The 23,378-nt window shown below is 38.9% G+C and overlaps 1 protein-coding gene across 4 annotated transcripts; it reads right to left on the bottom strand.

The window, feature by feature from the left end:
- On the bottom strand, window positions 1-21,703 carry dmc1 (DNA meiotic recombinase 1). Of its 4 annotated transcripts, none has more exons than XM_066664566.1 (14): window positions 21,658-21,703; window positions 20,757-20,814; window positions 20,596-20,640; window positions 12,075-12,221; window positions 11,862-11,944; window positions 10,410-10,462; window positions 10,290-10,331; window positions 10,010-10,082; window positions 9,827-9,918; window positions 1,478-1,551; window positions 1,218-1,332; window positions 911-971; window positions 581-697; window positions 1-457 (listed from the first exon to the last, which is right to left on the bottom strand). In XM_066664566.1, exons 2-14 carry the CDS (start codon window positions 20,811-20,813, stop codon window positions 388-390), a joined length of 1,029 nt encoding a protein of 342 aa, XP_066520663.1. In that variant the 5' UTR covers window position 20,814; window positions 21,658-21,703; the 3' UTR covers window positions 1-387. The 4 variants fall into 4 exon arrangements, with proteins under 4 accessions (XP_066520663.1, XP_066520661.1, XP_066520665.1 ...); XM_066664564.1 differs by lacking the exon at window positions 21,658-21,703 and adding an exon at window positions 21,071-21,209; XM_066664568.1 differs by lacking the exon at window positions 21,658-21,703 and adding an exon at window positions 12,921-13,055.
- Between the last annotated feature and the right edge of the window lie 1,675 nt (window positions 21,704-23,378).

Here is a 23,378-nt window from a genome sequence, read left to right as displayed (position 1 = left end):
ATTTATTGGTTGCACTTTAATAAAAAGAAAATTATCATTTGATTATGAACAAAATGTGTTTGAAAATTATAACATAAAAAACCTGTGGATTTTAGTAATATTAAAGTTATTTCTTTACATCTTAAAAAGCCAAGGGACTAGAAAATGATTCAAACATTGTGGGGAGGCATGCTGCATTTTTAAACTTTTAACCCACTAAACTATTTTGACATTTAATTTTTATAACTCTCATAACTCAGTTTATATATATATATAACATAAACCAGAATATTTAACCACTCATTTAACATTGCTGTCTAACAATAATAATAATAATAATAATAATAATAATAATAATAATAACAATAAAACATTAGATCTACATAGTACAAAATAAAAATGGTTTCATTACTCCTTGGCATCTGCTACACCTCCAGGTGTTATGGCAAATGTAGCTTCATTTTCAGGCATGTCAGGGCTAAGAAGAAAGGACAATTGTAATGTAAAAAAAATTATCATTATTATTACTTTTTTAATTAGCCATCATTTTTACCATATTTCATTGGGATAGCCAGCGTTTCACAAAAAAAAAATTAATTACCTGTCAAATATTTTGGCAATTCTCATTTCACCACGTCCTTTTCTTAAACTTAGACGTGTGGTGGAAGCATGTGCTAGGATGTGCCCTCCAATTGGTTTCTTGGGATCTGCTTGAAATCTGCAAAAAAATTTGTTTCATTTATATTTCTGCATCCAAACACATATTTTCATATTTTTTTAATAATGTGTCATTCGTTATATTAAAATATTTACATTCAGTAAGCATTTTGGTGTTCTTTATGTTGATGCAGTGTACAGTTAAAAGTCAACAAACTGGGGAATGACAAAAGGTTACAAAGATTACAAATGGCTTGTTTTTGTAAAAGCTTACGTCAGCCCAGCTCCTGGGTCTGCTGTCATCTGATTGGTGACAAACACTGCAACATTGTACTCTATAGGATCGAAATAAAACAAGAAAATGCTTTAGATTCGACACGAATTTATTACATATCTTTATGTTTCTTAAATACATTACTGTACACAAAAATATATGGTTTGTTGTTTGTGCATTTTAAAAACATACTCCTCCCAAAATAAAACATGTTTATGGGATGCTAGTGATAAGATCTTGAAACTGCACAAATTAACATCAGCACATGGATACGATAAGACAGAAGCTTTTAAAGAGCACACATTACCTTCAGAGATCTTCTGCAACCTGGAAAGCATCTGTGCCAGCTTCTGCTGTCTCTCTGCCAGCTCACCTCTACCAGAGAAGTCCACCCGGAACAGAGCCATGATGGAATCTATAATCTGTTAACATATATCAATAAACATTTAAATCTTTTGACAGTTTTGAAAACTGTATTGAAAGATTTTATGATTTCCTTAATTATCCACACAGGAAAATGTAAGTTTCAGATTTTAAAGTTGTATATATGATCTCTTTGTTACTTGCCAAAAGCTTGAAAACACCTCCTTCCTCATGAAATTTTGCTGCAACAAAGTCTAACAGCTCCATCTGATGTTCACCTTAAAATAGACATACCTAACATTAATGTTTATATTACATTATACAACAATTAGGTTTTACACCTAAGTCTGACATATCTAAAATTTTAAGAAACTGCATAGAATTTAAGTCTTCAACTAATTTTTGTACATCTTTTTGTGAAAGGTTAATGGAAGCTGGAGAAATCTCAGTCTGTGTAGAGCAAGACCAGCACCCACTTTGAATGCCCCAGAGCCCACGGCATGTGTGATATGCATGTGCAAAAGGATGTGGACTTGTATATTGGTGTATATTTTGAAGTGCTATATCTTAAATGCAGAATACAGAGACACACAGACGCAACCTGATTAAATGTCCTCTCACACATCTTGAAAGACTGTTAAAACCAAAATAATCACACATTCCTTAATTCCTAAGTTTACCTGCTGAACAAGTTGCATATGGGTACAACTGTGTGAAATTGATTCCATTTGGACAATCAAAACGTGTGGAAATAATTTACATGTGTTTAAAATCACCTTTTTATATGAACTTATGTATGAACCAAGGTAGCCACATACTGTGTATTATTTGGTTAAGAATTGTGTAAAACATGGTTTGTCTGAATTATATTACTTTGTGTTAACACATAATCTTTTATATTGCTAAGACGCATAAGACGCTCTTATGGCTATCTCTGAAACAGTCTTGGGCTCCTCAAGCAGAAAAAACCCAGAACTTCCAACCAGAAGTTTTATTTTATTTTTATTTGTAGTAGAAAACTATAGTTTAAGAAAAGCTATAGTGTAACTCCAGCAAAATTCAATGCATGAACATGTCCCTCACAAGGAGGCAGATCAGCGATGACTGAGAATTTCCACCGAGACCTTCAGGATGCCACCAGCTCCTATGGAGTGGTCGCCGTGTCTCCGGCCAAGAGGGAGGAGAGGAACGCTGCTGCAGTGCTACAAGGACTGCGTCTTCAGTGCTTCAGGAAGCCGCCACCGGAAAGCACCGCTCATCAGTGACATACCCCCGGCTATCTCCAGCGGGAGCGGGAATCGAACCCACAACCTCCAGGCCCCTGGAACTGCGACACTACCTGCTGCGCCACTGTGCCACCCTAATCCACTACTTGGTTATTTGTTTGTGTGTGCACCTTTCTTGTACGGAGCCAAGAACCTACAGCGGGTCAATGAGCATAATTCATTAATAATAATTAATTCTATCTCATTCTGCTATATAATATTTAAAGTCATCTAACGTGATGACCTACATGTCCAAGCTGAAATTGAACCAGTAAAAACACTACATATTACTTAATGGTTCCCAAACATGGAGCTTAACCAAATTAATTATATAATTATTCTGTTTTGTAAAAGAAAAGAAAGGTAGAAGCTTGTGGGTCACAGGTCACCATTCATAAGATAATATAATAAATTATCTCAGCAACTTTCAACATATAATAACACACTGTAAAGATAAGCCCAGTTTGACTTTAAGCCATGGTGTTTTGCATTTAAGCCATATGTAATGTCCCATTCTGCTCTTAATGCCCTTGCTCATTCTTGGACAATGTCATCAAATATCATCATAGTGCACACTTCCAGGAAGGTCTTGTGGCTGGCAGAAAAAACAAAACTATGCATGGAAATAGTGAGGTCCACAGAGCACATTAACTACTACTGTTGTGCCTGAACTTCTATACTACTTTGTTTATGCACTTTGTCTTGCTTCAATTATTTGTCTTGTGATGTTCTGTGGACCCTGTAAGGTCTCTGAATTACAGAAAAGCACAATATGATATTATTACTATTATTATGGCTCATGTCGTTTTGATAATGTCTGTCTTGATAATGTTAGCTGTTACGAATTTGTTATGAAAATTATGAGCATGGTTGGGATCAGTACGACTTTAGCTCTGAAATAAGATGAGAGGGATATTGGGCAGGGCTGGGCTGAAGGGAAGGGCATTGCCTGAGATCTAGTGTGATCTCCTTTATCAGAATATCAGGTGCACTTTTAAGACACTATCTAACAAGACTCTATGTAACAAGACTCACGCTTAATGTGGATGAACACAGCAGAAATGGCCAAAGATTAAATACAATGAATGATGTTATACCAAGTATTACATACACCCAAGGTGCTGCCCCTCCAAACCAACAGAGGTCGCTGTCTCGTGAGTATTAAGGCCAAATTATGATTCTCTGTTGAACCTATGCCTTAGGCAGTGCCACCTGATTCACACCTCTCGAGAATTTTAACTCATCATAGACCTAGTTTACATAGACCTAAATAATGCACTTTATAGATTCTTAAAACTAATATTAGTACACCACTGCATTGTGCACTTTGCAGTCTCAAACAATACTGCTACATTTTTTTTTACTTTTTGCTTGATATTTGTCTTTGTCATTTGGACTTCTCTTCATCTCTCTGTACTGATTTTTGGGTTTTGGAATATTTCTTCTGGTTTTGACCTCGCTTCATGTATTGTGTTTAATAAGTCTCCAACTGACTCTCAACTGTGGTGAGTGATTTGTGACATCTACATATCCATAAACCATGTATATGAATGAATAGTTGTTACTGATGACTCAAATACAGCCAAATACAAAACGGTACAAATCATTTTGTTAATTCATAACAGTTCTAAGGACTGTAAGTGATTACTTACAGTCTCAAATTCACACAACAGCGACTGTGTTCATTTGTCTCCTAGCAATGGTGTGCTGTGTGTTGCGCAGAGAAGGGGGATTTGTTCACACAAAGAATGCGACAGCTGAAACCCATGTCTTGCATACGTCTGTGCGCGGTGGCTCTTGAACCAATGACTCCAGCTGCAGTCAAGTTTTTGTGAATCTCCCCCACATTTTTGAATGGGTTTTGTTTCACAATCCTCTCCAGGGTGCAGTTATCCCTATTGCTTGTAAACTTTTTTCTACCACATCCTTTCCTTCCCTTTGCCTCTGTATTAATGTGCTTGGACACAGAGCTCTGTGAACAGCCAGTAATAACCTTTTGTGTCTTGCCCTGCTTGTGTGAGGTGTCAATGGTTGTCTTTTGGACAACTGTCAACAGTCTTCTCCATGATTGTGTAGCCTACGGAACTAGACTGAGAGACCATTTAAAGTCTTTTGCAGGTGTTTTGAGTTAATTAGCTGATGAGTGTGGCACCAGATGTCTTCAATATTGAACCTTTTCACAATATACAAATTTTCTGAGATACTGAATTTGGGGTTTTCATTAGTTGTCAGTTATAATCATCAAATTAAAAGAAATAAACACTTGAAATATAACAGTCAGTGTGTAATGAATGAGTATAATATACAAGTTTCACGTTTTGGATGGAATTACTGAAATAAATCAACTTTTGCATGACATTCTAATTTTATATAATTTCATATGTTAACATAGCTGTCACGCCCTTGTCCTTTTCTGTCTGTTGTCCCTGCCATGTGCTCATTTGGCACATGGCTCTGTTTGTTGTTGTCCATGTCTCCACCCATGTCCTGCCTTTGTTCCTCCTCCTGGTCAGTGTCTCCTTTGTAACCCTGCCCCCTCGTTATCTGTTCCAGGTGTCCCTTGTTTGTGTTATATATTTAAGTTCTTTTGTGTGACTCCATCTTTTTTGGACTTTCCTAATTTTCTTGTCTGTCTCTGGTCTGTTTGTCTTATTGGTTCCTCATTCTTATCCCTATCTAGTCGGTTTGTGTCTCTCTAGTGCAGAGGTCGGCAACCCGCAGTTCCAGAGCCACATGCGGCTCTTTGATCCCTCTGATGCGGCTCAGCTTTTGAAAATAATTAATGAGTATTTAATTTAAAAATATTTTATTTTGGTTCGTTCCTCTTCAAAATGTAATTCTATGAAGATTATGGCGATCTTGTAACATCTAAAATATTTAAATATTTTTGTCGCTCATAATACACATCACAACTTCCAATGTGCGACACCTGGCAGTGTGCAGTTTCTTGAACTTTTTGACAGCTGACGGCACCAGTAAAATAATGACGGCACGCAGAGAGAGAGGACAGCATTTTTGTTTGCTGCCAGTGGATAATTTAAGTTCGCCGTTTTTTTTTCCAGTTAAAAATGTTTTGTTGCATGCAGAAATGTTATTTCAATTTCTCTGCAGTCGTTCATTGATTTCATAAATGTAACACAGTATAGTTTGTTTATACATAACACAAAGGCAAAAAAAACCCTGTTATATGCAGTGTTATTTCATTTAGAATTTCAAAAGGCTTTTGTGGCTCCCAGTGTTTTCTTTACTGTGTGAAACGGGTCCAAATAGCCCTTTGAGTGGTAAAGGTTGCCGACCCCTGCTCTAGTCTGACTTTCCCTTGGTATGTCTGTCTGTTTCCTTCTTTTCCTTTGCTGCATGTGCTCGGTTTGTCTATTTCTCTCTCTGGTCTGTTAGTGTTTCCCTTCCTGCGCTTTGTGTAACTTGTGGTTTCTGTCTCTAGTCTATTAGCTCTCTTTGTCTAAGTATCCTGTCGTGTGATCCAAGTCTGTCTGTCCTTGTTTGTTATCTTTTATATAGCAAGTGCATCCACCTCCATCAGTCTGCGTGATCCTGACAGAATGTCCAACCCTCAAAAGGACACAGCAAGCACAGACAGTCCGTTCGCTAGGTGTGCTATTCGCCGGACTCCATTCCGTACATGCCTCCGTGGACGTGTCCGCAGGGCCTCCTGCTTCCGAGGGCGTGTCCGGAGGGCCTCCTGCTTCCGAGGGCGTCTCCGCAGCTGCTCCTGTTACCGAGAGGGCGGCAAACCCAGCTGCTCCTGTCCCTATGAGGGCGGCGAACCCAGCCGCTCATGTTCCTGTGATGGCGGCAAACTCCGCCGCTCCTGTCCCTGTGAAGGTGGCACTCGCCGCTCCTGTCCCTGTGAAGGTGGCACCCGCCGCTCCTGTCCCTGTGAAGGTGGCACCTGCCGCTCCTGTCCCTGTGAAGGTGGCACCTGCCGCTCCTGTCTCTGTGATGGCGGCAACCTCCGCCGCTCCTGTCCCTGAGAAGGCGGCTTCCACAGCCGCTACTGTTCCTGAGATGGCGGCTTCCTCAGCCGCTCCTGTCCCTCTGATGGTGGCGAACCCCGCCGCTCCTGTCCCTGAGAAGGTGGCACCCGCCGCTCCTGTCCCTGTGAAGGTGGCACCTGCCACTCCTGTCTCTGTGATGGCAGCAACCTCCGCCGCTCCTGTCCCTGAGAAGGCGGCTTCCACAGCTGCTACTGTTCCTGAGATGGCGGCTTCCTCAGCCGCTCCTGTCCCTCTGATGGTGGCGAACCCCGCCCCTCCTGTCCCTGAGATGGCGGCCAACCCGGCCGCTCCTGTCCCTGTGAAGGCGGCGAACCCAACTGCTCCTGTCCCTGTTAAGGCGGTGAACCACGCCACTCCTTTTCCCGCGAAGGTGGCCAAGCCGGATGCTTCTGTTCCTGTGCTGGCAGTGTCCTCCGTTGCTCCTGTTCCCACAAAGGTTGCCAAGCCGGACACTTCTGTTCCCATGCAGGTGGCTTCCTCAGCCGCTCCTGTCCCTGTAAAGGTGACACCCGCCGCTCCTGTCTCTGTGAAGATGGCACCCGCCGCTCCTGTCCCTGTGAAGGTGGCACACGCCACTCCTGTCTCTGTGATGGTGGCAGCCTTCGGCGCTCCTCTCTCTGTGATGGCGGCAACCTCCGCCGCTCCTGTCCCTGAGAAGGCGGCTTCCACAGCTGCTACTGTTCCTGAGATGGCGGCTTCCTCAGCCGCTCCTGTCCCTCTAATGGCGGCGAACCCCACCGCTCCTGTCCCTGAGATGGCGGCCAACCCAGCCGCTCCTGTCCCTGTGAAGGCGGCGAACCCAAGTGCTCCTGTCCCTGTTAAGGCGGCGAACCACGCCACTCCTTTTCCTGCGAAGGTGGCCAAGCCGGACACTTCTGTTCCCATGCAGGCGGCTTCCTCAGCCGCTCCTGTCCCTGCAAATGCGGCCAAGCCAACCGCTTCTGTTCCTGCAAAGGCAGCCAAGCCGGATGCTTCTGTCCCTGTGCTGGCAGTGTCCTCCGCCGCTCCTGTTCCCGCGAAGGTTGCCAAGCCTGACACTTCTGTTCCCATGCACGTGGATTCCTCAGCCGCTCCTGTCCCTGTGTTGGCGGCAACCGCCACTCCTGTCCCTGTGAAGGTGGCACCCGCCGCTCCTGTCCCTGTGAAGGTGGCACCCGCCGCTCCTGTCCCTGTGAAGGTGGCACCCGCCGCTCCTGTCCCTGTGAAGGTGGCACCCGCCGCTCCTGTCCCTGTGAAGGTGGCACCCGCCGCTCCTGTCCCTGTGAAGGTGGCACCCGCCACTCCTGTCTCTGTGACGGTGGCAACCTCCGGCGTTCCTGTCCCTGACAAGGTGGCTTCCACAGCTGCTACTGTTCCTGAGATGGCGGCTTCCTCAGCTGCTCCTGTCCCTCTGATGGTGGTGAACCCCGCCGCTCCTGTCCCTGAGATGGCGGCCAACCCAGCCGCTCCTGTCCCTGTGAAGGCGGCGAACCCAACTGCTCCTGTCCCTGTTAAGGCGGCGAACCACGCCACTCCTTTTCCTGCGAAGGTGGCCAAGCCGGACACTTCTGTTCCCATGCAGGCGGCTTCCTCAGCCGCTCCTGTCCCTGCAAAGGCGACCAAGCCAGCCGCTTCTGTTCCTGCAAAGGCAGCCAAGCCGGATGCTTCTGTTCCTGTGCTGGCAGTGTCCTTCGCCGCTCCTGTCCCCGCGAAGGTTGCCAAGCCAGACACTTCTGTTCCTATGCAGGTGGCTTCCTCAGCCGCTCCTGTTCCTGCGAGGGCGGCTTCCTCAGCCGCTCCTGTTCCTGCGAGGGTGGCTTCCTCAGCCGCTCCTGTTCCTGCGAGGGCGGCTTCCTCAGCCGCTCCTGTTCCTGCGAGGGCGGCTTCCTCAGCCGCTCCTGTTCCTGCGAGGGCGGCTTCCTCAGCCGCTCCTGTTCCTGCGAGGGCGGCTTCCTCAGCCGCTCCTGTTCCTGCGAGGGCGGCTTCCTCAGCCGCTCCTGTTCCTGCGAGGGCGGATTCCTCAGCCGCTCCTGTTCCTGCACCCATGACTGTGGCCCCGGCTGCTTCAGTTCGTGTCTGTAGGTTGGTCCCAAGGACTTTGGGGCCGATCCCTAGAGCTGTGCCCAGGCTGGCCCCACAGACTTTTGCCAGTCCTGGGCACCTTCCAGTTGTTTTGGTTCCCCTGTCTGTCCCTGTCTCTGTCCTCGTCCCTGTACCTTTGTCCACTTTTGTCTCTGTCCCAGTCCCTGTCACCATGTTTGTCAGTCCCTGTAAACGCCCTAGTCCCAGTTCCCCTGCCAAGTCCTGTCCAGTCTTCTGGATCTAATCTTGTTCTGTCCCCAGTCTTGTCTCCCTTTTCTGTTCTGTTCTGTCTCAGTCCCCGTCCAGTGTTCAAGCCCAGTCTACCGTCTCGTCTCCTGCCCTGTCTCAAGTTAGGTCCCAGTACCTGGCCTCTGTCCTGTCTCCCTTCCAGTCCCCTGTCCAATGTCAAGCACCCTGTCCTGTCCCCTGTCCAATCACCTGCTCCTGTCCAGTCTAACGTTTCTGTTCCTGTTTTGTCCCCAGTTCAGTCTACTGTCCCCACTCAAGTTTTGTCTCCAGTATGTTCCCCTCTTCAGTCCAGTGTTTTATCACCCTTCTCTAGTCCTGTCTTGTCCCGCATTCAGTGTCCTGTTCTCTTTTATACGTCACCTGTCCAGTCTCATGTTCAGTTTCCAGTCGCTCCTGTCTGTTCCTGTCTTGTACTGAGTCCTGTCTCCCGTTGGTTCATTGTCTTGTTTTCCGTGCTCTCTCCTGCGCCAGCTCCTGGGGGGTCTAGGTGTACACTCCCCGGGAGTTGCTCATTCAGGAGGGGGCATCTGTCACACCCTTGTCCTTTCGTGTCTGTTGTCCCTGCCATGTGCTTTGTCTAAATATCCTGTCGTGTGATGTCGTGTCGTGTGAAGTCTGTCTGTCCTTGTTTGTTATCTTTTGTATAAATAAAAGTATTTTGTGTTATAGCGAGTGCGTCCACCTCAGTCAGTCCGCATGATCCTGACAATAGCGGACATATATTAAAAATATCACTTTCTGATTAATTTTTATTTGATTTGCATTAACATATTAATTTGGAGATGTGGATCTCCTACTAACCCACAATGTTTCATAAATAAAATGCATTATTATTATTGTTGTTATTATATTTATATATATATATATATATATATATATATATATATATATATATATATATATATATATATATATATAAATCCTGCTAAACCTAGACCTAAAATGTTGTAGAACAGTCATACTGGTATAGGCACGTGCATACAGCACATTATCAAGTACAGCTTCATGATCCACATTGAATCTGTCTGCAATTTCCTTCAGCCTGTCTGGACGACTGAGAATAACAGATTAAGGAAAACAAATCAATAGCAATGATTATAGATATACATATTATATACAAGTGCAACCTTAATTCAGAAGGATACAACGTATTTTCAGTATCAATAAAAATTACTTTTCCTCCAGTGTAGCCACCCTCACCAGGAAGCTGAGCTGTAACTTATGAGAGAAAGATTCTGATCATAATAAGGCATTTTATAAAGAAAAAAGATACAGTTGACACAGGGCCTTCCATAATGATTAAATGCATAAAAGATGATTTTAGGTAATGATGCAATACATATTGGATTTCAAAATTAAATAAGAATATTGTGATACTATACAAAAAGATTTTAGATTTAGATTGTATATTTTTTAGTAACTTACCACACAGAGTGTGAGAGAGTTGTGTTTTTCCAGTTCTGAACTCTACATGGAAGTTCCAAAACGGAAACAGATCAGTCAAAAAAGAGTGAATAATTATAATGATGTGAAACTGCAGCTTACCTCCAAATGCTTCAGTAATTGCCATACTCTCTATCCCTCCTCCAAGAAGTTTGCTAAAAAATAAATTCCATAAAATGTTTTCTTTCTGACTGATCTTTTTTATATATTGGCGTACAACTTTAAAATAAGACTACATTTAGACTACATTATATTTTACAAGTAAAAATAAGCTCTGACTTGAAATGTGAAATTAGTCATTTTAGAAATTTCATATGTTAAGTTACACCATAAAAATGACATTGCATCTGTGGTTAATTTATTAAACTTGTTAAATGGTTAAAATTACTAACAAACATGCTGAAGCTAACAGGATTAATGTCAACTGATGGAGAAGTCAAAGTAAGATGAGTACTCTAAGATGTGAACTTTAACAATGTAGATGGATGTGGGTTCACTATTTGGCAAAAACAATTCATATTTCATATTTAAGCCTCAATATATATACAATGTTAATAATAAATTATTAAATATGTATCACCTTTTTTTTTTGAGAGGGACTAAATACATGAGGTTATACATGTTTACATTTACATTTATGCATTTGGCAAACGCTTTTATCCAAAGTGACTTACAAAAGAGGATCTAACGTTGTGCATGAGGCCTGCCAAAGAACCAACCAGAGTTAGCAATATATTTACGCCACATAACATGGTAAAGACTGCCTTTCCGAATATTCATCCACCCTTGTTCCATTCCAGTTCTAAACAGGCAGTAGATTTTTAGAGCTTTTCAATACTATTAACCACATCAACCCTAACCCCGCATTCTGCGGGGTAGAAACACAACTTATATAATCAGCTTTGGAAGTCTTGAATGTCTGAATGCGTCTGTGAGCTCCGTATACCGTTAGAAAGCGCAGATCCTACCGTTTCTAAAAATAGCGCTCTTATCACGGTGCTGTGAAGCCTCTGGGAGTAATCCAGTGTGAAAAAACACCTAAAAATCAAGGTGCTCCTTCAAAATTTTTGTACCATGTTCGTCATGAAATATTCTAATCATATTCACTATAATCAGAAAAGAAGACGCTGCAAAGGAACAAGAAAGACGGTGTTTCCTTTCAGTTTCATTTTGACTCACATGACCTCATCTCACGCTGTCTCTGGGCGGAAAAATATGAGTCATCAGCAAAAACATATTCCTATTATTGATTTATAGTTTTTCAATGTTTTTATAGGTTTCACATCAAATAATAATGCATTAGATCAACAAATGTAAACTAAAAAACTTAAATAATTCTTTATTGTGTATGTTTATCTTTAATAGCTATATACATAGGGTCACTATGTAAATATTGAATGTTTTTTCTGTGGCATATCTTTAACATTTTCATACATTTATATACGCTGAAATACGAGTGGGCCAAGGCTTTAAGTAAAACTGTTTGGTAATAATTGTTATATTGACTATTTGTCAGTGAATTTCTGAATGGTTAAACAGTAAGTTATTGCTTACTCAAACTCCAAACTTCCTGTTGTGATATGGAACACATGCCTCCGTTTCATACTGTATTCAGAAGCTGTCTGAAATCCAGTGATCTACAGATGAAGTAACAATCAAAAATTAATACCCAGTCTCTGTAATGAAGAAACCTAGATTGTAGATGTCTATAATCACAATTTGAAACTTGGCATAAACTCAAATAACAAAAGGTGAATCAAATATTACAAGCAGCTTCCCAGCAGCTTCTTTTATTTTGTCCACTTTTGCTTCAGACAAGCCTTTAACATTGCAGAGCGCACGGCGTGTAGTCATCTGAATCCCTTTTACTGTGCAAATGCCCATAGACTTCAGCTTCTTGATATCAGCCATATTCTGTGAAAATAATTGCAAGAACATGAAAAGAAAAAATATATTTAAGCAAAAAAATTAATTATCACACTATTAGCAGATATTGTGTAATTAATATACATATACTTATATTAACGTATACTCTTTCACCAGCACATTATGTTTTGTTTAAAATTTTTAGATTTTTCCTATTCATTTTCTATAACTTCTTCATCTTGCTCAGGGTTGTGGCAGGCCTATCTGGTATCACTGGGCACAAAGAAGTAACACCTAAGAAGTAAAAGAGGCAAGCCTTTTTAACATTAATTCGTCTAAGATGTCTTACATTCCAGATATCTCTAATTACATTTTTACTAGTCAGAATGGCAATACAAGATATCTCTGATTACATTTTGATAAGTCCATTGAGTTGTATGGAGGTGTGTAATCTGCATGTTTCAAATTAGGTTGTGCACTACATAAATAGAAGAGAGCGAGATTCAGCCATGGGGAGACACAGAACAGCCTGCACCACTGCCTGCACTGTTGGGGTTCTGTAACAGATCATTCATTGTCTGTAACCGCTTATCCAGTTCAAGGTAACGGTGGGTCCCGAGTCAACCCGGAATCACTGGGCGCAAGGCAGGAACACACCATGGAGTGGGCCCCAATCCTTCACAGGGTGACACACACTCACACATTCACTCACACCTACGGACACTTTTGAGTCGCCAATCCACCTACCAACGTGTGTTTTTGGGCCATGGTAGGAAACCAGAGCATCCAGAGGAAACCCACGTGGACATGGGGCGCACACACCAACTTCCAGGCCCCTGGAGCTATGTGACTGCGACACTACCTGCTGCGCCACCGTGCCGCCTGTAACAAATCAGTTAAACAAAAATTAAATTTATAAATATTTCTATAAAATATTTATTCGTTGTCTGTAACCACTTATCCCAGTGACTGCGGTACATGTACCATTGGTGGTACATGAAGCAAAAAGTGACCAAAATGACCAAATAACTTTTGTCATTTATGGAATTTATTCATAACTGAAAATCTAATGTTTTCTTGTGTAAATTACATGATGTTTCACAGTTTTCATAATTATTCCCCAAAACAAAGCTGAGACAAAGCCTGAGAATTGCTCTGAAGTCAAGAAAGACTAAAGCTGCTTTCAAGTGTTTGTCGGGTGGTTTCCTCCGAGACCCAACTCTTCCCCTGACTTTGTCTCGTTCATGTGGTATTTGTGGGGAATTAAAAAGAAAAATATGTCATGTTGATTTTAGCCTTTCTACTTTTTTAAATATAAATATAGCAAAGCAACATATGGGTTCATTTTAGGTTTCGGTTTAAAATTTACTCTTAGAATTAAGTAAAAAATATACATTATTATTTGATATTTTAGTGTTGATGGACTGTTATGCCACGTTAAAAACAGTGTTTGCATCATAACTTGGGCAATTTGTGCTGTACTGAAAATTTATATATGTGTCCAACTTCAGTTTCTGATTTCAGAGGGTGTACAGAGGGACTTTTCCTATAAAACCATCACCACTTGAATGCAACATAATTCCAGAAACACACCCTGGAGAGAGCGCCAATGCTTCAGAGGGAAACACACACCCACACATTCATACACACGCTCATACCTATGAGTAGCCAATCCACCTACCAACTTGTCTTTTTGGACATGGGAGGAAACAGGAGCACCCGGAGAAAAAACCCATGCAATCACAGGGGAGGACAAACCAAACAACTCACAGAGAATCACCTGGAGTGGGACTCTAACTCACAACCCCAGGACACTGGAGCTGAGTGGCAGCGACACAATCCATTGTGCATCCATGCCGCCCTATAAAATACTTAATTCATTGTAAAGCAGTGTAAATTACTGGTGGCAAATATAATACAAATTGCAAAGTAAGTAAAAATAAAACAGCAAAATGCTCTGTCTGTGTGTTCAACTTGAGTTGAGGTTCGTCTTTTATTTTTCTCCACTGGTTTCATTCACCAGAACTACAGGACCACTCTGGAGATATACTCCAAAATACTCACTTTTAACTTAAACAGAGAGAACTAGGCATCATTTACATGTGTATCATATATCACTATCACACCTTTGTACACTGTAAAAAGTGGGACTGGGGTCAATTAATATTTAGTTAAAAACTAATAATAACTTGCACTTAATAAAAATACTTCATGTAGTTTGAAATAAAATTGAGCTAAATTCAACAAATTTGAACAAAGTATTAATTGCAATTTACACAATTTTAGCTAAATACAATTAGCTGGGATATGTTGAATAGAATTTATTCATATTTTATGAGTAACACCAAAGATCCAGAAAATGTAATAGATTTTACACATTGGGAGGTCTTTAATTTTAATCATACACTTCCGCCCAACGCATTTTGAATCTCGTGGACACCAGCATTACTGGGTTCTTAACGTCCTCGGACTTCCCAAAGTGAACAGCTTTTAAATTATTAACAGCAAAAGAACAATGTTTATCTAAAACTGTGTTTTTTTTTTTGAGGCGCTCTTAAATGTGGCGACACGCAGTTCTAAGCTCCGCATTTTTTTAATGTGGATCGGTGTGTTTGGGGGGGAAAACGACAGTTTGTATGTGGATGAAGTTTAACTTGTCTGTAAGTTTTTAATTCACTGATTGAATTCCCAGAGACACTCATTTGTAACTCGAGGTGTCTAGTTGGTAGCACTGTCGGTAATGCAGTTAGCCGTCTCCGGAGTTTGGAGGCATTTCCACCTTAAGAGACCCGAACCCGCAAAACCATGGAGCAGGAACAGAGTAATCCTCATTTCTGTTCGTTGTTTTCAACGTTTGGAGTTCTTTTCTCTGTCTAAAACAACACCAGATGCCTCTGCTATGAGCAGGGAGAGAGACCTAGCAGGTAACTGAGGCGGTTTATTTACTAACACTGGTGCTTCGTAAACTGGAGTCAAGCTATCCGCACTTTAAATCCGAATGCACGTATAGGCGCGTCATTACGGTTTTTCATTGCGGAGAACACCACATCCGCTTTGGGACAGATAGAGAGAACCCCGCGTTTGAGCAGCGATGTCTGTTACTAAATAAATGCACGCAATGCTAAAATGGACTAAATGGGCTAAAATTAACAAGCCATTAGGAATATATTTCGTTTTAAATCACTTTAAAGAGGCAAAACACGCTTTGATTATTTCATACATTTACGTATTTTTTTTTTACTTTTCTATAAACACTTAACTGGCTTTGAATAGTAATCCTGGTGGACATGTAGAAATACAGATTACATTTTACTGTCATTAAACAGAGGTAGCTCACTGTATAATATTCTCATGGATTTATACTGAATACCTATCAATATGGATTTCTCAAAAACTACCCATAATGCCTAAACCATTCCACTGTCATTAAACAGAGGGACCTCGAGGCTATTACCTGTATGATTTTGGTAGAATTTCACTGTGTACTTTTCTCATAAACTCATACTGAATATTACCAATATGGATTTCTCAAAAATTACCCATAATGCCTAAACCACTGTACTGTCATTAAACAGAGGGACCTCTTGGTTATTAGCTGTATGATTTTGGTAAATTTCACTGTGTACTTTTGTCATAAACACATACTAAATATTACCAATATGGATTTCTCAAAAATTACCCATAATGCCTAAACCATTCCACTGTCATTAAACAGAGGGGCCTCTTGGTTATCAGCTGTATGATTTTGGTAGAATTTCACTGTGTACTTTTCTCATAAAATCATACTGAATACATTCCAATATGGATTTCTCAAAAATTACCCATAATGCCTAAACCATTCCACTGTTATTAAACAGAGGGGCATCTTGGCTATCAGCTGTATGATTTTGGTAGAATTTCACTGTGTACTTTTCTCATAAAATCATACTGAATATTACCAATATGGATTTCTCAAAAAATTACCCATAATGCCTAAACCATTCCACTGTCATTAAACAGAGGGGCCCCTTGGCTATCAGCTGTATGATTTTGTTAAGATTTCACTGTATACTTTTCTCATAAAGTCATACTCAATGTTGCAAGAGTTGAATAAGTGTTTACCTGGTATTATTTTTATGCATATTGACCTGTTGACTCGAACATGGCACGAAAAGGACATATTAAGTAGATTTAACATAAAAAAATTATGGCAACAAAGTGACACGGGATATTATTGAATAGATGTAAAGTTACTATAATTAGTAATTAGAAACAAGCTTTCTCCAGAAACCTAGTACATGCTACTCAATTTTTGCCAGATATTTAGTAAATGTAAATCAATACTTGCAAGATATTTAGTAAATATTAATTAAGTTTACTCAGATAAATAGTCCTTTCCTTGTGAAATTAAGTTGTACTTACTCAATATTCTTGAGCTATATTAACTCATATTTAGGCATGTTATTACTAAATTTTATTAACATTTACATACATTTCTTGCTTAAATTTAGTTAATTTATTCAATGAATGTTACTTATAACTCATTAATATTACGTGTCACTTTGTTGCCATAATTTTTTAAAGTAACTAATGGGTCACATTTTTTACAATGTAGTAGGTGTGAGTGAGTTTGAAGAACAATGTTTTGTTCAGAGTCTCCTTGATTGCATGACTTTGTTAAATCAACAGCACACATTATTTAAAATAATTATTTATTGACTGGTAAAATTAGGTATTGGATGATAACCTCAATATGGTCTGCCACGAGGAGAGATTTGGAAATAGTTAAACCAATACATCCACACACAGAATATCATACTTACTGGAATAATGTTATTTGGTTTTATTCTAATATTGGTTGTTACTTGTTGTTTGTTTTTGTCTGTTTGTTTTTAGCGAATAAACACTTCTACGACTGCAGAGCACAAGTGCCCATACCTCACATTTTACTTGGGTTGCAGCTGACATCACATTGTAGACTAGACACCTTATTGGGAACCAACTCATTACTCAAACACAACTCAAATAAAAACTGTGATATTTAAACTGTTTTATTGATTCTGTGAACAATTCTTTTTCTTTTTTGTTCCCTCACATTGATATATGAAAGGCGCTACATAAGTTTAACTTATTATTATTATTATTATTATTGTTGTTTTAGTCCTCAAATAGACACTAAAATGAAAGAATATAAGTATGGATCCCTGACAAATTTATCACATTTGTGTCACATTTGTAACTAGGAATATGCTTGTCTAAGTCAGTCTGTAGATGATCTTGGGCCATGTACCTATGTAGCACCATACTAAACACATGTGTACATCACAGATAATAAAGCTAATAATACAGAAAAGAGAAAACTTACAGAAAAGGAGAACTATTTTTTGAAAGCCAAACCAAAGAAATAATTAAGGCAGACTGTAGTGATAAAACATCCTCCCAAACCCTGTATTGAGTGCAGGGACAGCAGGATCAGATTAGTTACCCTGCAAACGGGGAAAAAAATGAAAAAGAAGAATGTGTGTTTCTGTAGTCTATAAAACACAATTGAAATAAGATGATTACTGAAGCTTGTATATGATCTGTGCATGTTCTGTATATGAATAATATGAAGTGAATTTTGTGTCAAAAGTTCTACAAAAGCAAAAATAAATCTGCAATCAAAATTCTTAGAATCAAAAGCAGAAAGTATATGCTGTGAATGCAAAAGAGAAAATATATATTTAAAGTGTCTTTTTTTTTAAATACTTGGTTACTTTATTATTTTTGCATCTATTTGATACTTATTTTCATTTGAATTTTTTCAGTTTTTGGTTTTATTGTTTTTTTTTTTTTTTTTTATTATTTTGGATTTTTCCAGTAAGGTTTCCAAAAGTAAGGCTTTTGCTTCTGGAATCTCTCTTTGCTTCTGCTTCATTCTTTTGCTTCTAAATGTTGAAACACTTTTCACAGGTGGGAGGGACACAGGTGGAAAGCATTAACCTTGTATCTCCATTGGTTACTGATTCTGGACTGACAGGTTTCTCTGACAGCCATGCCGACACTTCCAGCTTTTGACTGTTTTCAAACACAGGGTATAGGCTTTTTTTCACAGAGATTAAAATTCTTCGCCGCTTCAATGGATTTCCTACACAGTACACTGTTACCCACTCAGTGGCGTCTTGTTGTTGCTATTGAGTTTCAGTGTATTGTGGTTTGTGTTTAAAATATTAATGGCGTGTTTAACTATCAGAATATAAGTACAAGCGGACATTTGCTACACCCACAGGCAGAAAAGAGAATTACAGTTTTGAAATTCAGGAGAAATAACACCGTGAATTCAAATTAAACTAACCTTCACCTAAATAATTAAAAACAAATTGGGGATCCTAAATTAATAAAAGGGACAATTCTGTTAAAAGTCACGAATTCTATCCATTGCAAACACTGTTTTTTTTTCCGGTCATACACCTGAAACGTGTATGGTTGTAGCAACATTTCAGGCTCATGGTTTCCACTTTCAAAGCACAATTACAACAAGAACTGAAGAGGCTTCTGCAGTTAGCTGTGTTTAGAGAAAATGTTTTCTTGTCTGGTTTTATAATTACACGAAACAGGCACTGAAAATTTATGTATGCAATTGACTGTCAAGCTACTTTTTTCACAAAATAAAAACATCATTAAAATCATGTATAGTCCTAGAAAAACTATTCAAAAACATATTATTCCCCTAAAACACCACTGGCACACAAATATTTCAATAAACTGTAGGTTAAAACCTTTTTACAACTTAATAGTTGCTTTGGTAAAGTGAATTTTAGCATTAAAATGTTCATATAAATGGTTGGTAGGTTCTTTTTCTAAATTTCTTAATGAATGCATATGCTTATATTTCAGTCAGTGTTTTCTCTCTATACAGTTCAAAAGCTCACATTAGTGAAATGTGCTAAATATTTATGATTATGTTTAATGTAGTTAATACACCATGTAGACGAAGGTTTATACAATTTTTGTGGTCAAATTCATAAAAGGACACATTTATTAACACATAATATATATATATATATAATATTAAGTTAATCCAGAATATAATTCTTTATTTTAACTAGCCACATGTTTATGTGTGGAGAAAAAAATTATCAATACAAAAATGCACAAAAAATCGATATTACTTTACCTTTTAGATACCTTTTAGGACTAGTCAAAATGTAATTACAGATACCTTAAAATTCCATATTGACTAGTCAAAATGCAATTAGAAATATATCTGGAATGTTTGTCATAGGATCACACCCTGGACAGGGCAACAGTTAGGATGGCCACTTTCATTACCCCAAAAAAGAGGAAACTACACCACAAAAACATAATACCTGAAACAGGAAAGCATGATACAACAACCCATATAATTCATTCATTCATAACCACTTATCCAGTTCAGGGTTGTGGTGGGTCCAAAGTCTACCCGGAATCACTGGGCACAAGGCGGGAACACACCCTGAAGGGCCACCAGTCCTTCACAGGGAGACACATACTGACACCTACAGACATTTTTGAGTCACCAATCCACCTACCAACTCACACACACACACACACACACACACACATATATATATATATATATATATATATATATATATATATATATATATATATATATATATATATGTGTGTGTGTGTGTGAATGTTTACGAAAGTCCCGGTGTCAGTAAATGAGTAAAGAAAAACAGACGTGTGTCATCCAGTATGCTAGGCTTTCCCCCTCTCTCTGCTCATGGCATGAAATAAGCATCTGGAATCTTTGAATTTCTGAAAAGCATGAACTGAGATCAGGATATTGCTGTATTCATGCTCCATTGGTGTGTAATAATGACTTATTTTTTTCTGTTTCAAATTACTTAAGGTGGAGATGTCTCCAAACCTTAAAGGATGAGGAGACCAGAGAAAACCAGAGAGAACAGTGTTTTTCCTCACAATTGTAGACACCCATTTAAACCAAATAAATACAATGTATTTCCTCTGACATATGTATGAAACCAATAACAACAAATAAAACCATTCCAAAGTAAAAAGTCTGACTACCTTGTTAAAAAAATGAGGACTATTAAACATCTGTATAAGTGTTGTGCCGAATGGACGACAGGGCCATCCAAATATTAGTCAAACAAGTACCAGTGAATATCTCATACTCCTTCACATATCTGAACATTTTTAAATAGCCAGTTTACCTACTAGCATGTTTTTGGCATGGCTTGAACCCAAAACCAGGACCTTGATGTGACAGTGACACTACCTGCCGTGCTATGGTGCCTTTTCATATTTTTATTATATGTTTAACTGTAAATCCTCATAATAAGTTTTTCTGCCCTTTTTCCCCAGGTATGACACTGTATGTCTGTAAAGCGTACTTAAACTTGGAAAAGGTGCTATACAAGTAAAATTTATCATTCATATTAGTATTACTTACAATCCCATATTTCTGTAGGAGATCTATATCTTGGAAGAAAGATACCTGAAAGACAACAAAGTTACACAATAAAAGATGATAAGATTGTTAATCCTTATACCATGGAATTGGCTGCTTTAGCTGAAGTTACTGAAGTTAACTTATTATACCCCAGCCCTCACCTCATCATCTGCATACCCTGCCTCGTCTTCCAAAACCTGATCCTCCACTGACTTCATACTATAAACAAAAACCTGAATTAATTTGTGCAGGGTTGTTTTTTGTCAAATGCTGCGAAGTTCATATAAAACCATTTTAACAAGAGAGCAATATAGTACAAAATATAATCAGAAGAGTGCCAGCTAGCTAGCTGTTACTGGCTAGGTGAATAGTTGTTTTACCTTGTTACTAAAACTAATAGCATGCCCACAATTAAGCAAACTATAAAAACTACTGCTTGTGGATTTCTTTAAAAAATATACAACATAAAATATACCTGTAAATCACGCGGTTTAGTCTTAATGAAAACTCTGACACACAGGACAAAACTGACAGAATTGATCTCAGTTAGATATCTATCACTAGCTAGCTAATCGTTTCCTCACAGCTTGTGAACCAACACCAAAAGAGTTCCTGTGCTGACAGATATGGCGGGAAAATAAATAAAGACGTGTAAATAAATGTAAAAAAAATGATGAAATAAATAAATACTTAAAACGTTTTTTGTCATTAAGAAAGGTGTATTTATTGTTTGATTTTGTTTGTATATTTACTTATTCCTGTATATTTCTACATTTGTCTTTCCACGTTTATCTATGTAGTCCCATATTTCGCCATTTAATCATTTCTATATTTTCACTTTTTTCCATTTAAAAAATTCCGTATTTGCGCATTCCTTCATTTATTTATTTATTCTGCATTTCCACGTGGAAATACCAAAAAACCGTTTAGTTGTTATTTAATGATAAATTATATTTTGGGACATAGGTCGATCCGGCTCTTTAACCAAGCTCCCGAAAGCAATTTTTTGCGTTCTTAGTAAAGTCGCATTTACTACTTAACCACCCGGAATATATACCCTACCGATGAGCACCCGAACGTTCCCATTTGTGAATTGCGTCCACACAGCCGACAGTTAAGTATTAAGTATTTACCACTAGTGAACTCATGAGGTATGACGTATATCGCGAACTTTTACATCTTCCCTGTATGTTTTGTTCTGTAGATAAAAATCAAACATTAGGATTGTTATTACTTAAAAAGCACTTCGTTGTTATTTAATGATAATTCACTTAAGAGGGACATTTGTGTATTAGTGTGCGGATTTTACGCAAGCACAACGGAGTAAATTCGTACCTGGTATGGAAGATAGCAGAAAGTAGTATACTTCACTGCCTTCTGGTGATTTGCTGAAAATCCGCCCCCTGTATACAAAATCCCCAAGAAGTGATTTATCATTAAATAACAACCAATAGCTTTTTGAGTAATAACAAGTCTGATCATTATATTTGACTTTTATTTACAGAAAACATACACAATGAGACGATTTTCTCCAGGAGAAGTAAAATGTCGTGATATACGTAACAGCTCGTAAACTCATGTATCTAGATTTCCGTGTTTAGTGGTAAAAACGACTTTGTCTGCAGTTTACAAGTCGGAAATCGGTATTTTCAAGTTTTCGACACAAGACAAGACATGTTAAAGACGTGTCAAGCCCATCCTGTCACTAGGTGACTCAGGTCTGTAAATTTCTAAACACTCAATTAAGAAAAGTCATCTCAGGCTAATCCAGTACCTCAATAACCACACAAATCAAAACAAATTTATTTGTATAGTGCTTTTTACAACTGATGTTGTCACAAAGCAGCTTCACAGAATTCCGGTAAGACAGAACTACACTTTGCCAACAGTCATTTAAACAGAATAATTAAATTAGTATTTCCCCTGTCTCATGGCATATTCATTGATTTCTTACGTGTTGATTTATTTTATGTGTTTAAAGTTTTTGAAGAACCAAAATTATTTTCAGCCTGTAAACAAAAACTAGAGGTCACTCACTGAGAGATTCAGAAACTGGTCAAATTGTTACTTGAGTTGAAGACGCTATTTACAGACTGGCACCTAAACCATCCAGTGAATGATCCTTGCCAGTACTTGCCACGCTCTGTCACCCAACAGCGGTTTAATTTAGGGGCACGCGACCATTTAACCCACTGACATAAACACAATATTGATAAATCAAGAGATTTGGAAATATTAAAATGTTTAAACAGTGGAAATGCAGAAATAAATTAAGAAACTTAGAAATATATTAGTAGAAATGTACAGGAAAATTATGTTATAAAAAAAAAGTAAATAACCATAAAAAATCCAAAGATGTAATTATTAATTACCCTGACCAAAACCTATTTATGTACTTATAATTTTTTTTTATTTGAACATTTAATTTATACTTGTCAAATTTGTCCTAAGAAAACTGGTGATAAATATCACTGTAGTTGAAAAGGTAGTCATTACTTTTAGTCATTCAAGCTGCTACTTGTATTACTATCCATTGTGCTAAGCCATTATTCATCAAGCATTTATTTATTGGCTGGTTTTAAGGGTACACCACAACTGCCCTAGTTACATTCACTGAGCTCAACTCACCATACAGGAACACTAGTTTGATAAAAACAGGTGGTAGTCCATCTGTGGGCAACACAGTGGTATAGCAAGCAAGATGATCCACGGTGGTGCCTCACAGCAAGACGATCCAGGTCCAAATCCCGACCGAGGCTTACCATGTGGAGTTTGCATGTTGT

The sequence above is a fragment of the Hoplias malabaricus genome, chromosome 3 (assembly GCF_029633855.1).
Source record: "Hoplias malabaricus isolate fHopMal1 chromosome 3, fHopMal1.hap1, whole genome shotgun sequence".
NCBI lineage: Eukaryota > Metazoa > Chordata > Actinopteri > Characiformes > Erythrinidae > Hoplias > Hoplias malabaricus.
The sequence above is the reverse complement of the archived record's forward strand: the minus strand, read 5'-3'. Positions and strand labels throughout refer to the sequence as shown.

What these genes read in the sequence shown, in the direction of transcription:
- dmc1 (XM_066664566.1), bottom strand. Translation starts at nt 20,813, where the DNA reads ATGAAGTCAGTGGAGGATCAGGTTTTGGAAGACGAGGCAGGGTATGCA. An exon ending in GAGGTGTTTTCAAGCTTTTG is followed by an intron (nt 1,333 to 1,477) that starts GCAAGTAACAAA and finishes ATATGTTAACAG; the next exon opens with ATTATAGATTCCATCATGGC. An exon ending in GACCCAGGAGCTGGGCTGAC is followed by an intron (nt 698 to 910) that starts GTAAGCTTTTAC and finishes ATTTTTTTGCAG; the next exon opens with ATTTCAAGCAGATCCCAAGA.